The following is a 17,341-nucleotide window of genomic DNA, read 5'->3' as shown; positions in this document are numbered from 1 at the left end:
TTCAATTTCGGCTGTTTTCGTGACTTCGGGTCTTTTCGCTGTTTGGCTTTTTCGGATGTTCCACATTTCGGCTGTTCGGGACTTCGGAAGGAGGCGGCACGGCTTCGGCGCTGTCAAGGGGGGCCCGGCTCTTTCTAAAGGTTGTACCAGTACAGCACAACAGGACATTATATTTTCATTACTTTAAAACACTTTAATATTTTAGTGTTACTGTTCCTTTAACTCATTGTTGGTGTGGATAGGGGGCATAGCAGCGGGTAGAGGGTGCCGGCCTGGTTATAGGTCAGCGCATACCAACATTTGAAAAATAGAAAGAGGAACTAAAAGATCTGCCGCGTGTAATGTTTTCACCACGTCCATTTTATGGCCACACCCCTAAATACCACGTCCATTTTACAAAATTTGGCAGGTGGAAAGTTTGAACACATTTGTGGGGGTTTTAGGATCAGGTTTTAAGTGTTATTACAGTTTTGCTTATGAAGGTGAATTGCCCTTGAGGGCAGTGGCTGATGGGAAATTTGTAAGAGTGATTGCAGCCACAAATCTCACGAAAATGCCTCTCCATTGCACATAATTGAAACTGCTGGCGACATGACCAACATATTGCTAAATTGGCCGATGTATCCTCCCTGTCGGTGATTGCCCTTAAGCTGCAAGTCACAGTTTCCCTAAGAGACCTGCTCATCATAAATAGTTACAAATGTATCTTTGCTTATCTTAAATTGTTACAAATGTGCAGCTGCTGAGTATTCTGGGCTCTCTGCCAAAAGCCTCAAAATCTCAAAGAGATCAACGAGAAACTCTGGACATTTCAGTAACAATCAAGGACTGTAGGCTGAGCTGTCAAAATCGGGACTGTCCTGCGAAAAATGGGAAAGTTAGGAGGAATGGGTGAGCGAGTCCAAGTTGGGCATGAGTCTACCCGACTAGACCTGTCTATTAGTTATTAGACATATTTTATAAATATTGTATATATTTTATATATCACAACAAGGTTACAGATACGGGGAAACAATGCTGTTATGGTAATTGATATAGAATTCCCAGTACCATTACCAACATGAGCATAAACAGTATATGTGTCTGCGCTCCAAGCTGTAGTTCAGCAAGAGACGTAATGCCGCAGGATCTCCTGAACTTGTCAAAGAAAATCAGAGAACACGTTTTTTTTTTTAGTTTTATTTTATTGTTAGACACTGACTTATCAAACTACTTACAAAAAAAAAAAAAAAAGGAAAATTCCTTCTTGTCCTGACAGCTGGACTCCATAGGATAGTGCCGGAGCGGAGCGCGTTTCGTGTCTGCTACGACTGCCATATCTAGGCCAAAATCTCTCTTTATCTCTCAATCTCTGTATGAGCCTTCCTGCCCAAGGGAAGATGGTATCTATAAGTCAAGCGAGACGTCTGTCCCCGATGAAGTCTGGGAAGTGCGCGTCCACTCTTATAAATATTTATTTCCATTGTTCGTGTGTCATAGCTGTGTGTCCCCTGTGGGAGTTCAGACCCTGTCAGAAGTGATTCAACCCGTATATATATTTATATAGATGTAACTGCAGCCGAGACATTGGCTTGATTTTATGGCTCGTATTAACTAAGCTGTTTTACATAAGGAGTGTCTCCTGGGGTCGCTGCAGCTGACATCTTATTTCTTAAAAGGGAAGCGCATTCCATTTATTTCCCTTTAAGTATCATGCAAATGAAAATGAGATTATAACTTGAGGCTCCCATACACAGGCTGATAAAAGGTGCCGAATCGCCATCTTTTTGGCCCATGTGTGGGGCCATCCAACGGCCTTCCTCAATCGATATCTGTCCGAAAGTCGGCCAGATGCCGATCGGGGAGGGTAAAAAATCCTACCGGATCGCAGGCGGTCCTGTGTTCCGATCACCCATATAGCCTCCATTCTGATCCGATCGTTGGGCCCTAGGGCCTGCAATCGGATCAGCCTATCGCCCACCTCAATGTGCGAATATCAGGGAGATATTCACTCATTTGGTAACATCGCCAAATTAACTTTTAGTATGACATAGACAACTGATATTCTGGTTTTCATATTTTATTTACTGTGTTTTTTTTTTAATTTCCCATTTTTACTCTGCAGCTTTCCAGTTTGGAATCTGGTTGCTAGGGTCTTTTTTTACCTTAGCAACCAGGTAGTGGTTTGAATGAGAAACTGAATGTGAATCAGAGAGGACCTGAATGGAAAGGAATACAAACAAACAATAATAATACAATTGTAAGCTACAGAGCAATAGTTTTTTGGCTGCCAGGGTCAGTGACCCCTGTATGAAAGCTGGAAATATGTAGAAGAGGAAGGCAAATAATTCTAAGGGTCTGGCCATAGGGTCAGATTCGAGGAGATTAGTCATCAGGCGACAAATCTCCTCTATTTCGCGTCGACCAAACCCCCCACGATCTGCCTTCCCCTGCCTTCTGCCGGCTAAAATGTAAATGGCCTGGGGTCTGGCACACGGAGCACTTCATTTTCCAAAGTCGCCCGAAGTTTCCTCGCGAGGCAATTACGGGCGACTTCGGAAATGAAGTGTTCCGTGTGCCTGCCCCCAGGCGATTTACATTTTAGCAGGTGGAAGGCAGGGGAAGGCAGATTGGGGAGAGGAGATTTGTCGCCTGGCGACTAATCTCCCCGAATCTGCCCGTGTGACCAGACCCTACAACTAGGAATAGGGCATTCTATACCATATTAAAGGTTGATGGAAAGGTGACCCATCCCTTTAAATAGGTAATATTTAAAATTTATTGCATAATAATGTGAAAAAATTACAGCAAAATCACCCAGCATTACCCATCATTTTTCAATAAAACAAATTTCAAATTCTTTCTTGAAAACTAGAATTGAAAAATAGCTGCAGATTTTAGATGCAAACCTCCCGACATTTTGGAACTAAAAAGAGGGACAAAAACATTAGCGCTCCAATTTTGGACCACGCCCATTTTGTGGCCAAATTTTACAAAATTTGGCAGAATATAAAAGTTTGAACATAGTTCTGTGTCTTTTTTCCAGTTATTACAGTTTTGCTAATGAAGGTTAATAGCCCTTTAAGCTGTGAGTCTAACTTCTCTAAATTGTTACAATTACTTATCATGACATTGTTACAAAAGTATCTTATCCGCTGTTCTGGGCTCTTTGCCAAAAGCCAATTAAGTTAGAAACTTTGTATCTTTTTCTGGCTGTTCCGTGCAGAGAAAAGTAAGGACTTTTCAGTACAAACGCGGGACTGCAGGTTGAGCTGTCAAAAGAGGGACTGTCCTGCTGAAAACGGTACAGTTGGGATGTAAGTAAATGGCGCATTTTTACATTTGGGCTTTTGAATCTCAAAAATGTGGGTTTAGCCAGGGGCGCTCCGCCAATGAGGCGAGTTGAAAAACAGGGGATTTTGATTCCCCTCTTACTTTTTACTCCTCCACCTAAACTTCCCTAAACTGGTATTGTCAGTGCTGATTAGTCAGTGCACTGTTAGACCCTTATACCCCATGGACCCCCTGCAGTTCCAGGCTTTGATTCCTTTCTAGTTACTCCCATGGCTTTGCTGTGCCACACTCATCATACTCATTGTGCTTCACTAAGGGATTGGGAATGTTTCCTACCGAGTCTCTAAACTTTGTCCCTTTCAAAGCTCATTGGTGCTTATGGCTAATTTGCTCTGAAAGGTAATTCCCAGCAGAGGGAATCTACGGGAACTGCTGACGATCCTAAAATCATCTGTATCATCATTTCTGCGCAGTTCCCTCTTTTCTCCTTCTGGCTTTTCTCTCGCAACATTTTCCTCCGTTTGTCAAGGGGTTTCCATTCAGCACTACAGAGTATTTTCACTACAATTATCCTGTGTAGCGGCACAAAATAAACAAACAAACAAATGTTCCAAATCTTCAGCAAAGCCAGTGGTAATGAATATACGGCAAAGGGATTCTGTCATGATTTTTATGATGTAGTTTTTATTTCTAAATTACACTGTTTACACTGCAAATAATTCACTCTACAATATAAAATTTCATTCCTGAACCAGCAAGTGTATTTTTTTTAGTTATAATATTGGTGTGTAGGCGAAATCTCAGGTCATTTTGCCTGGTCATGTGATTTCAGAAAGAGCCAGCACTTTAGGATGGATCTGCTTTCTGGCAGGCTGTTGTTTCTCCTACTCAATGTAACTGAATGTGTCGCAGTGGGCAGGGGTGCTTCGCCAATGAGGCGAGTTGAGGCTGTCGCCTCAGGCGGCAGCGCCCCACAAGGTACCAGGGGCAGCAAAAATGCTGCTCCTGGTACTTTAAGAGCGAATTTCTGGGGGAGGGGGGGCAGCAGCAACTGCAATTTAGCCAGCGAAGCCCCCTCTTTCCTTGTAGCAATATATATAAAGATCATTTTGAATTATTTAGCTCTTTGTTCAGCAGCTCTCAAGTTTGCAGTTTCAGCAATCTGGTTACTAGGGGTTCAAATTACCCTAGCAAACATACATTGAGGCCCTGAATAGAAAGATGAGTAATAAAAAGTAGCAATAACAACACATTTGTAGCCTTACAGAGCATTTGTTTTTAAATGGGGTCAACGACCCCCATTTGAAAGCTTTAAAGAGTCAGAAGAAGAAGGCAAACAATTAAAAAACTATAAAAAGGAAACAAAGAAGACCAGTTGAAATATTGCTTAGAATTGGCCATTCTGTAACATACTAAAAGTTAACGTAAAGGTGAAGCACCCCTTTATAAAATCTTTGACTTGCCAACATGGAGTAAACACTGTGAGATGTACCTGGGGTTTATTGACAGAAGGTAAAGCTGTGTGGGACACGGGGGCTTATTTGCTTTCAGAAAGCCCCCCCTTGGTACAACTGTAGCATTTTCGTTTTTCCTTTACCATTGCACCTTGCCAGTGTGGAAACATTGTATTCCCAGGAAGAAGTAAACTTAAGACTCACCCATGGGAAGCCTGCACCCTGTTTAATAAATTGTGTGTGTGTGTGTGTACAGATAAGTATCACAAGCATTATTCAGTCAATCTAGTGCTGATGGTTATACTATTTATCAAGCACATGTTTATTTACTATAGATCTGTGTTGTGTGGCTGTGTGTGATTATTACAGGAATAATTATTGTAACTATCTCTGCATGTCGATTTCTCCATGTCTCTATATCTGTGTTAGTCTATCTCTGTATTTTTCCCTGTGTTTTCCCATCTACAGCAGTGATTCTAATCTACGGGCCAAGGCAAAATTGGATCCCTGAGCTGTTTAGCTTCGGTCTCCCCTTTATGAAATGAAACGTTCTGCTGCAGTACAGACAACAGGAATTGAAAGGAGGGGCATAATTAATTTTTAACCAAATCAAACCAAATCAAACAGGTTGAGAAACCCTGATCTATCTATCTATCTATCTATCTATCTATCTATCTATCTATCTATCTATCTATCTATCTATCATTTATCTATCTATCTATCTATCTATCTATCTATCTATCTATCTATCTATCTATCTATCATCTGTCTGTCTGTCTGTCTGTCTGTCTATCTATCTATCATTTTTCTTTATATCTGTCTTTCTGTCTGTCTCTCTCTCTCTCTCTCTCTATTTGTCAATCCATTATATCTTTCTTTCTTTCTCTTTCTTTCTTTCTTTCTTTCTTTCTTTCTTTCTTTCTTTCTTTCTTTCTTTCTTTCTTTCTTTTTCTTTCTTTCTCTCTCTCTCTCTCTCTCTCTCTCTCTCTCTCTCTCTCTCTCTCTGTCTAGCCATTGTTTTATCTATCTATCTATCTATCTATCTATCTATCTATCTATCTATCTATCTATCATCTACCTACCCATAAACTATATATATATTTTTCTCTATCTATATATCTATATCGCCTAGTCTATTTGCCTTCCTTTTTTATATCATCTCTATCTATCATCATCTATTATCTATTTTCAGATCTATCTATCTATCTATCTATCTATCTATCTGTCTGTCTGTCTGTCTGTCTGTCTGTCTGTCTATCTATCCACCTATCTATTATCATCTATCTTTTCTTTCTCTCACTCTCATCTATCTCTATCTATCTTTCTATAGTCTAGTTTAATAAGGTAACGCTGGACTGGGGTTGTATTCATTTAATAAGCGCTGCATATCTCATGGCACATGAACAGTGCAGGTCCTGTGAGTGCCTCCATTTTCTCCTATTATACATATATTAAAGGGCTGTTGTACAGCTACAGGAGTAAGTGTGCGCTGCACAGTGAGCGGAGAGCAGGATGTTACACACAGACATAAATGATTTATTACTCACAGAGGAACAAAAACAGTTCAATAGACAGATGAATATTGTATTGCACATTATCCTCAGGAGGGGGGAGTAATCTAGGAAATGCCCAACAGTATATAGGAGGGGACGAGAAATAAGTTTATAGTGGAGAAAATTGCTGAGCCGAGCGCATATAGAATCCCACTACCCCCCCTCTCCAAATCTGCAGAGTATTTCTCCATTAATCATTGTCCTGATAGAGACTTGCAGAGTGTCACTCCATTAACCCCCCTCTCAGCCTCAAAATACACAGAATGTCACTTCATTTGCTGATAATGCCGGAGAACACTGGTGTAATGCTAATGCTTAGGGCTCCTCTGATAGAAACTGGGTGCTGGACCAATGTGTGCTCGCATGGGTCTCTCCATTCATTGATCCAGATGTTAGAGCAGAACAGATACACCAGCCCTACACTTTTGGGGCCCAGAGCAACAGTTGTATGCAAAGGCAAATTTAATATACTTTATTTTGCCCCTAACATTTATCTTGCATGCAAGTCCCTGGCCCCATGAACATAAGAACATGACCAGGGGGTACTGGGAGATTGGGGATCCCCCCCTGCAGCCACAGATACTACTCACCCTATTGATACCCCATTGCTGTGGTGCACACGTGCAGAACACCTTTCCATTATGATTCACTGAATGCTCAGCAAATGTCATTAGCGGCCTGATGAAAGGAAAAGTGACAGATCGGGTCATGAAGTGACACATGAAAATGACACATTCATGCACAGGGAATTGATAAGATCACTTATGCACAAAGAGACGCATTCTGATTACGTTCAAAAAGTCACATTATGGCTCATAAAAGGGCACAATCACAGTCTGAACCAGGGAGGTACGACAGGACTGATTCAGGGGGGCACAGACTATAATGATGCACCAGCAAACTAAAGATGATAATGATAATGTTTAAGGTATATGACATAAATAGATACAAGGGGTACAGATCACAGAGAGGTGGCACAGGTTATAGACATAAGGAGCTGGATCAGGTCAGAGGCACAGAGAGGTTACACAGGTTATGGACATGTAAAACTATCCTGATGTAAAAGTGAACTGGACTATCCCAAATGGGCCCTCGCTAAGGAAGAGTGGAAGGAAGAGGGTGCTGTACAACTACACCTCTTTGCTGCTGCACAGAAACAAAAATAGGGCACCTGAGGTTCTTGTAAATAAAACCACACTCTGGGGTTTGTATTTACCAATTTGAAAGCCATACTGTCTGATACAATTAACTGTAGAGAAGGGTTCTGTTACACCACTGTGATGATGTTTGGGAGGTAACTGTTGTCTCGGTCAAGGGAGTTCAGCAACTACTGGAAGAATCCCCCTTTAAGGCTACCAGCTAGTGGTCCAGATCCAGTAGAAATGGTTTAGGCAGCAATGTCCTAAGCCCAAATTCATATGCAATACTGTGGTCCCTTCACTTTAGCCCAGTGATACCTAAGGAGACCTAACTCCAGCTACAATTCTTTGGTGGAGCACAAAGCTGTTTTCCTTACTACTAGGCCCGGACTGGCAATCTGTGGGTTATGGCAAATGCCAGAGGGGCTGCTGTAAGGTGCCATAGACAGTCAGTATTTAGTCTTTCATTGTACTTCAGGAAAAGATTCTCTCATAGTTTTAGACCAATTCTTACTGCTTCCGTCCAATGAAGCCAGTCACAATTAAGTGGGCTGGTGGAGGACAATTTGGGCCTTGGAATGCCAAAGCCTATTTTGACTCCCAGTCCAACATTTCTAGAACATACTCCTGACAAAGCCAGTCCAGAGGTGGCACAGGACAGAGATAGACAATTGCACAGAGCTGGCACAGGTCATGACATGAGATCCCAGGAACAAGCATCACAGGAGGTTAAATTGGATTCAACAAGGTATTAGTATCACATTCACACATTGTGAGCTGGAGAGATGGTGTTCAGGCTTATTAAGAGATCACAACCAGATGAAAATGACACATGACACATGAACTCAATATGATGACAAGTGATTACATTAGAAGTGTCAGCGGAAGGTATCAGGTCACAATTCTATACAAAGACCACAGGTCATACTTAGACATAGCAGCTTGGCACAGGACACAGGCAGCAGCATCCATTTAATTTCCAAATATTCTTTATTGTTTTTCAAAAAGAAAAATAAAGCAGGTTGGGTATACAGCATACTTTCATACAGCATACATATTTCTCTACGCATTACCGGGTATACCGTTGGGGAAGGGAAAGGGAGGGTTGTTAGTAAGGATAAGGATATGGGTAGAAGGGTATAGAGAAAAAGGGGATGAAATAGGGACTTCCTGTACTTAAAGCAAGATCCTATTGCTCAAAAAAAAAAAGTACATTATATAGTACAATCAGATCAGGTTGTTGAGACCGTTGACCCTAGATAATGTTTGCCTGCACAAGTCAAGTATTTGTGTGCGTCTCCACACTCTCCATATGGCTGCAGCATCCATTTAATACAGAGGGTGAGAAGGGTCACAATCAGACACTGAGAAGTATGATGGGTCAAGCTCAGATACAAATCATGTGGTTTTTCCTCATAGGCTGATTGAGCTCAGCCAAAAGACACAGAGTGGTGTCAGGGGTCAGCATCAGAATGGAACATGGATCATAATCAAGGACAGTGAGTGTCTCGCAGTCAGGCCCAGTCATGGATTCTAATAAGACATATGAATTGACTCAAAGAAAGAGGAGAGGCAGATCATAGTAAGATAAAACAAGTCACACGAATATACAAAGAGTTGAAACAGGTCACCTCAATACATAAAACTGGTATCACGTACACCAAGGTGTTACCTGTCGGGGGGGAAACAGATCACAATTAGAGCCAGAGAAGACATGGAGAATTAACACAGGTTCCGATCAGATACAGTGAAACGAGATCACAGTCCCTTACAGGGAAGTGACAATTCGGACACAAGGACTTCTGTGTCCCTCTGTTAATGCCCATTCCCCACAGGAAGATGGGGATAAAGGAGAGCACAAAATGCTAAGAAATACACTGTGATTCAGTCCATGTCATGAATAGGCCCTTTGTGCCCAGACTAACAAGTGCTTCTGCTAACTCACTATTTCCCTGCCCCTGGCTCCGGGGGTTGCCCCGCTCTCGAGGACAGTGCAGAGCCACGTGCCTGTTACATCTCACTGATTATCCCACATAACCGCACCGAAACCCACGCCAAGACATTTCTATTTCCAGCCTGTATTTGTCATTTCATTTCTATTATCTTGTTTTGTTTTATATTCATATATAGAATATAATTATACATCTAGAATGGAGAGTCATCATACACGCCTGGTACACACTGTTTAAGCTCAAAGCAATACTGCTGCTCTCATGTGTTTCATATCGGATACGTTTTATGGGGCAATAAATAATCTGCACTAAAAGCAGTTCTTTCTGTTCTGTACACGCATTGCTATACAATCATTTATAAAGCGCTAACAGATTCCACAGCACAAAAGGGTAAATAACAACTGGAGGTAACAGGGCCCTGGCTGTATGGGCTTACAATCTAAAGGGGAGTGAATAAGTGAGTCACAAGTTATTATAGAACGTAGCTGAATGGGGAACCTTATGTAGGAGCAATAGTAAGCCCATGGTTGTTACTGAAGAGACCGTGAAGGAAATTTACTGACCTGTGAAAACTCGCCAGTGACGTCTTCGTACCCATCACTACACCTCGCCAGGCGAAAATTCGCTCAGACAACTCTAATTTACTAAAATGCGAAGTTGCATCCAGAGCGCCGAACGCTAGCGTTACTTCACCAATCAAAGCGAAGATGTGCTAACATTTAATTATGCCTAGCGAAACTTCGTTAGAGGTCTTCGTTCAGGCTAATTTGCATACAAATTTAAAAAGTTGAAATTCAAATTATAAAGTTGAATGGAGGTATATGTTGCAGCAAATACATTACATTACACAAGTCCAGGCAACCTTAATAAAGAAAATAGAGTTGTTATAATGCCCTACACATGAGCCTACTGTATAGGTAATGTTCCATATGTTAGAAAATGTATGGGGGAACCCGGTTACCCAAAAAAAAATTCAAGGATTTTTGCAGGGTATCACTCTGAAAAAAGGAAAAGACGGCAACGTTTTTTGGGACTTAGAAACTTTTTCCACTAAAAATATGACGTAAGATTGAGGAAGTCATATGCACTCCAATGCACTTCGTCTGGTCTAAGCTGGTGAAGGCAAGTCTGGCGAATGAGGTAACGTTCAGTAAAATCCGCATCTTAGTGAATTTGCAGAGTAACGTCCATTTGCCAGAGCAAAGATTCGCCTGGCGATAGAGTGTGAATGAGGGTTAGCGTCTGTCTCTTTCGTTAGTGAAGTTACGCCTGTGCCCGTTAGTAAATCGACAAAGTGGCTAAAAACTGTAACACTGGTAAATCGTCACTTCGCCCTTTAGTAAATCTACCCCAAAGACTTGGTTAGTTAGGGTGAGCAAGATGTGATGTTAGTAGACTCATAAGGACTTACATAGGGGAGTTGCAAGAGGGTGTAGACTTGGTGGAAGAGGGGTATTTTAAGGGAACGGGTGAATGTGTGATGTGGGGTAATGATTAACACAGGACAGGAGCTGCTCTCGTGAAGTCCCAAAAGCGTACAAGTGAGGAGGTTACTATGGTGGAGGAAGGTCTAAGAGAGTTTGGTAGGTGAGGGCCAGGTGTTTAATTCTGTATCAGCACCCAGTGTTGGGATTTGCAGAGGTGGTTTAATGAGTGAGGAACCCTAATTTCTAGGTCTTTCTGCACAGATTTGGATTCACACTGAGTTTGGGTGGGAAAAGTCTCTACTATGTTTACTAAAACCTAATAACCAGGCTGGAACTAGGTGTAGGCAGGAGAGGCACGTGGGTGCAATGGCCTACAGCTGCATAATAAATCTATGCTTTCTGAGGAACCTCCTTACTTGGGTGGAACAATGTAGGCATTTCATGGGCCACACTTAAGAGTTTATGGGGTTCCACTAGTTATGTAGATGATGTTTAGGAGTGGTTAGCATCACATGAAACAGTTCATGTAATCTTTCTCATAATGCATGAGAGTGGGTTTGTGTTTAGAGGAGGCACCATATAACAACAAGCTGATGACCCCATAGATGAGGTTTTATGAGTGCAGAGCTAGATCCATTGTTCTATTGCGATTTGCAGCATCCTTCATGTATAACCTGTAGTGGTCCAGTGGTCCAGTGACCATGATAGGGGTAGCCATTATCCACGGGGTTTCCCAGAGAATAAAGACACTGCCTATAATGTCACTGGCTCCCTTTTTTGGGGAGTCCCCGTTAGTGACCCATATATATATAGATATATATTTTATGTATATATACTGTATATAGGTTATACAGAGTGAAAAACATTAGCAAGGGGTGTTTTATTGCCAAGGACGCAAGAAGAGATGCTGACACTCCAGATGGTCTCATAAAAAAATAACCAAGTTATAACAGTGCCTCTCCTGCTGTTAGTAGTAGTTAGTAGTCTTACCCATATCTCACACCCTCTTCTATAAGCCTTACACATGCTCCCTAGTGACAAGCAAACATTTTCACTGGGTTTCCCTGCGCAAAAATGGCCAATGTAGTGAAAAAACAAAGTTTGTAAAAGTGGCTGCAAAAAAAACACACATTGAATTTTTTTCTGTTTTGCTCTGTGCCCATCATATCGCTCACACCTTTCATCTTTTTCCTCCTCTCTCTGCTCTGTCGCTTTTACACAACTCTCCAGCTTCCATTCACCCTCTCTCACACTTGCTCTCTTGCCCACTGGTTCTTACTCAATCCCTAAAACTCCCTTCTCACTCGTTCCTCTCATGCTCACTCTGTGATACATTCTTCCATGGTTTATCTCTTCTGTTAATCAACATTCCTGCTCCCGCCATCTCACTTACACAGACTCTGTCCTTGCTTTCCCTTCTCTCACTCTCCTCATTCCCAATTCTCTTTCTCAAACTTACTCATGTATGCTCTTGCATCTCTCCATCCTGTCTCTTACTTACTCTCCCCCTTCTCTCACACTCTCCCTCTTACTTTTTTTACTCACAGATTCCTTCCTCTCAATCTCTTTTCCCCACTCTCACAACTCCTCTCTCCCTTACTTTCATCCAGTCTTCCAACTCCTCCTTCTCTCTGTTATACACTCTCTTTTTACTTTCCCTTCTGTCACTCTCCTCCTCCTTCTGCTTTCACTCTGTCTCCCATTTACTCCTTTTGATCACACACTCACTTCTTATTCTTCCTTCTACCTCTCTCTCTCTCTACTCAGTCTCACTCACACTTCTCCTCTTACTCTCATCCTTCACCTGCTTCACTCTGTTACTCACTCTCTTATTTTATCCCACTCTGTCACTTCCTCCTGGGAAGTTCTATCATTCCCCTCCTCATTATTCCTCCTCCATCTTTTCATTTGCTCTCACATACGCACTCTTTCACACACTTGTCTTCACACACTTACATTTTCACCACCCAACACCCACTTCTGTATCTACTTTCACACTTTATAGCTGACAATATCATTCCTTGCTCCTTCATTCTAAGTCTTCTTACACTTCATTTTCACCAACTTTATACCGTATCACATATACTATCTGATAGTTTCCTTTTTTTCTCTCTCTAATCCATACACTTCCATTGGCTTTCTATCACTCAGTTTCTCCCACCTTCTTTCACTCACTTTCTCTCCCTTTGATCTCATCCAACTCACACTTACTCTCTCTTGTACTCTCCCTTCTCCTCCTCCACTTTCTCTCTGACAAATCAGCCACCTCTTACTCTCTGTAGTCATTCCCTCTCCTGCCATCAGTTACACTCAGACAAATCTTATCACTTTGTATGTCTTTTATCTGACTCTCTGAACCGCTATTTCCCTGTTTCTTTTTCTGTCAAAATCTTGCTCTATCTCTGGCCCTATTGGTTTCTTTTACCTATTTTAACCATTCTATCCATTGATCTCACAATTTCTGTTACACAAACACACAAACACACACTCTCCTCCTCCTTCTCTCGTTCCCCCCTTTCCCTCACAACCCTCCCTCTCTCTCTCACAGTTCAGAAGCAGAATCTTTCGGCTCAGCATCTTGCTGTGGGATTTTTCTGCAATCAGCTCTTTTCCTCTGAAGGATGTTTGAAACAGGATCCAGAGCTCACACGGCCAGTTAGAAGTCTCATTTGGTGGAGTTGGAGGACAACCAGGATTTCTCTTTAGAATTCCCGTGAACTGGACTAAATTCCTTGGAAACATGAACATGCTCACCCCAATGGTACCCTACAGCCTCTTCCTGCTAGGTGAGTGGCAAAGCTTGGGATTGTAGAGTAGGTAAGGGAAAGAAACTTACAACTTCAGCATTTTTTTGTCTACACCAATATACCACAGCCCAGAGAGGAGCAAATTCAGGTGAATTAGAGTCAGTTCTTGGTATCTTCAATGCAATTGGCTTTTAAAGCAAACATCACTTGTACACTTAGGAAATATAAATATATATATATGCTCTTGTGTAATAGAGTAAGGATCCAATGATAACACCTTGCTGTGATAAATATACAAATATGTATGTCTGCAGCTGCAGATCTATGTACATGTTTACCATGGGAAAAAAATCTGCAAAAGTATCTGTCAGTAGGCATAATGAATGGCCACTACATGAACACAGAATCCAGTTCTAGATCTAGTTTTTAGTTTTAGTGTGGCAATTACCCAATATTTTTTGACGGTGTGTATTGGGGTATAGAGGTCTACCCAGTACTCTGGTTATCTATAGACTGGCTTTGGTCCCCCCTCATTGTCTTTTCCAACTGCTAAAACCGAAATACCCTTATCCCAGAGGATTTCTTGCATTGCTTACCTAATGCTGGCTCTATGAAGTCACACTGTAATAACATATCATTCGTCATCCTCTCAGGCAGCTGTCATCATCGCTGATCTCACATATAGATATTTGCTTACTGGGAAGATTGGCCAGGAAAGTAAGACACAAATTACAATTAATTTTTTAAATCCCTCAAGATCATAAAAGAATTTATTCAGAGATAAATTACACATTGCGTCTGAAAACTGCCTGGGAATTTGAAGAGACCTAATTATGTGTAGCTATTATAATGTATTCATATCTACTGAGGTCACTGAAAAATATCAAAGGGGTGAGCTAGCAAACACAAACTGTATTAGATAAGCAAACGTTTCTATTTAAAAGGAAGAAAAATTGGAAGAAAGAGTGAAACCAAGGACTGAAACTTTGCATTGCAACATGGGGTTTGCCAGTTCTGGGATTAAGTCATGCCATAGGCAAATTTAGGATATTGGAGTGATGCTTTTTTTTTTTATTAATTATAGGATCCCCTGCCTTCCTCTAGAGAGACTGTATATAACCATATAGGATCTATTATCCAGAAAGCTTGGGACCTGGGGTTTTCCTGATAAGGTATCTTTCTGTAATTTGGATCATCGTACCTTAAGTCTGCTAAAAATCACTTGAAAAAAAAAACTTGAAAAAAAAAAAACGCAACAGGATTGTTTTGCCACCAATATGGAGGAATGCAGCAATGTTACCTTCAAGCACAAGGTACTGTTTTATTATTTAAACAAAAGGGGAAAACATTTTTTAAAAATTAGAAATATTTGCTTAAAATGTAGTCTATGTGAGATGGCCCTTCTTTAATTCTGAGCTTTCTGGATAGTGAGGTTCTGGATAAGGGATCCCATACCTGTATTACCAAATGCAACTATAGGATCTGTTATCTTGAATGCTTAGGGGCTAGGGTTTTCCGTCTAAGGGGTCCCTTAAGGTAATTAATACATTTCAACTTTAAAAACATATTGCTATAGAGGTATGGAACCTGTTATCTAGAATTCTTGGGACCTGGAGTTTTCTGGATAATGGATGTTTCTGTAATTTGGATCTTCATGACTTAAGTCTACTAGAAAATCATGGAAACATTAAATAAACCCAATAGGCTGGTTTTGCTTCCAATAAGGATTAATTATATCTTAGCTGGGATCAAGTACAAGCTACTGTTTTATTATTACAGAGAAAAAGGAAATTTTTAAAAATTTGGACTATTTCGATAAAATGGAGTCTATGAGAGACAGCCTTTCTGTAGTTCAGAGCTCTCTGGATAATGGGTTTATGCATAACAGAACTTATAACTGTAATGCCACCAATATGGATTTATGCTGCTCAGTTACCATAAAGTACAAGGTACAGTTTTATTATTACAGAAAGAGTATTGCCATATTATGGTGCTTTCTGGATAACGAGTTTCTGCATAAGAGATCCCTCACCTGTATAACATACCCAGGGTATCTTTTTCAAACCCCATAGCTCATTGAATTTGACGACGTCTGCAACCGTAAGATCCAATTAAATAAAGGCAGTCCAGTGTGTAAATGATACTGAAAAATAAATTCTACTGACAGTGCCAATTTCATATTACAACAGCCTGGGGCAATCCCATTTCCATTCTTGTCTCCCGGACCCTTCGACGCATTTATATTCATGGATATAGATTAGAAAGATGAACATCCAGCGTCGGGGGTCTTGGCTCTGCCTCCCAAGTGCCCAGAATCTTTTCAGAGTTCAGCGGAACGCTGGGAATTGCGGAAAGAGTATCAAGATCTGGAGAGTAGATTTTAAAGCTATTAAGTATTGTGGCTCGGGTTAAACCACTGCTCTGCGGTGGGGATCTCTGGCGTCCACCCGTGTGTGTGTTATTAACTCGTTCCCTTTCATACTCGCTTGTACTTGACCTTCCCAAGCAGAACATCCAGATGTTGCAGAGCATGTTCTACATTCAGAATTGTGTCTTTCAGCACTTTCTTAGCTGAGTCAGTTCATTTATATACAATGTGACATTCAGGGATCCTTACACTTCTCCGTTTCTCATCTAAAATATCTCTTTTAAATTCCCAGTAATTGAGCTTTATGTGGTCGGGGGTTCTTCTAAAGTCCCAGTAATGGGTCGTGGCTGGTAAAGCCTCAAGGACCACCATTCTTTCAACCTCTGTATCTAAATCAAAATTCTCCTTGATCTTGCATGTGGTTTGTATTGGAAACTAGGGATGCACCGAATTCACTATTTTGGATTCAGCCGAACCCCCAAATCCTTTGCGAAAGATTTGGCTGAATAATGAACTGAATCCAAATCCTAATTTGCATATGCAAATTAGAGGTGGGAAGGGGAAAACATTTTTACTTCCTTGTTTTGTGAAAAAAACTCATGCGATTTCCTTCTCCGCTCCTAATTTGCATATGCTAATTTGTTTTTTCGGATTCGGTTCAGCCGGGCAGAAGGATTTGGCCGAATCCTGCTGAAAAGGGCAGAATCCTGGCCGAATACCGAATCCTGGATTCAATGCATCCCTATCGGAAACAAAGTGAATTCAATGTTGAGAACAGACTTATATGTTGAACTATGACGTCATATCTTATACAGTATGTAGAAGATGCATAAATACATTCATACATTGCATATGGTTTGTATGGGAAACTAGGAATGCACCGAATTCACTATTTTGGATTTGGCCGAACCCCCGAATCCTTCGCAAAAGGTTTGGATGAATACTGAACTGAACCGAATCCTAATTTGGATATGCAAATTATGGGTTGGAAGGGGAAAACATTTTTACTTCCTTGTTTTGTGACAAAAACTCACGCGATTTCCCTCCCGCCCCTAATTTGCATATGCATATGCAAATTAGGATTCAGATTCGGTTCAGCTGGGCAGAAGGATTTGGCCACGTCCTGCTGAAAAAGACCAAATCTTGGCCCAATACAGAACCGAATCCTGGATTAGATGCATCCCTATCGGAAACAAAGTGAATTCAGTGTTGAGAACAGACTTATATGTTGAATTATGACGTCATAACTCATACCTCCCAAGCGGGACAGTCCCACTTTTGACAGCTCAACCCACAGTCCCAGATATGTACTTATATTTCAAGAGTTTCTCTTTGATCTGCTGCACTGACTGCCAGAAAAAGAAACAAAGTTTCTAACTTAATTGGCTCTTGGCAGAGAGTCCAGAATACATACTTAACATACTTTTG

The 17,341-nt window shown here is 41.1% G+C and overlaps 1 protein-coding gene across 1 annotated transcript in view; it reads left to right on the top strand.

Moving 5' to 3' along the window:
* Window positions 1–12,492: 12,492 nt before the first annotated feature.
* The window catches only part of gfra2.L (GDNF family receptor alpha 2 L homeolog), a 42,756-nt gene continuing 37,907 nt past the window's right edge, over window positions 12,493–17,341 (top strand). Inside the window, exon 1 of the mRNA XM_041587011.1 lies at window positions 12,493–13,584. Coding sequence (XP_041442945.1) covers window positions 13,539–13,584 — 46 coding nt within the window. The 5' untranslated portion in view covers window positions 12,493–13,538. The remainder of the gene's footprint in view (window positions 13,585–17,341) is intronic.

This window comes from Xenopus laevis, chromosome 3L (genome assembly GCF_017654675.1).
Source record: "Xenopus laevis strain J_2021 chromosome 3L, Xenopus_laevis_v10.1, whole genome shotgun sequence".
Lineage (NCBI taxonomy): Eukaryota > Metazoa > Chordata > Amphibia > Anura > Pipidae > Xenopus > Xenopus laevis.
Note: the sequence above shows the minus strand (reverse complement) of the source record. Positions and strands in the feature narration are given on the sequence as shown.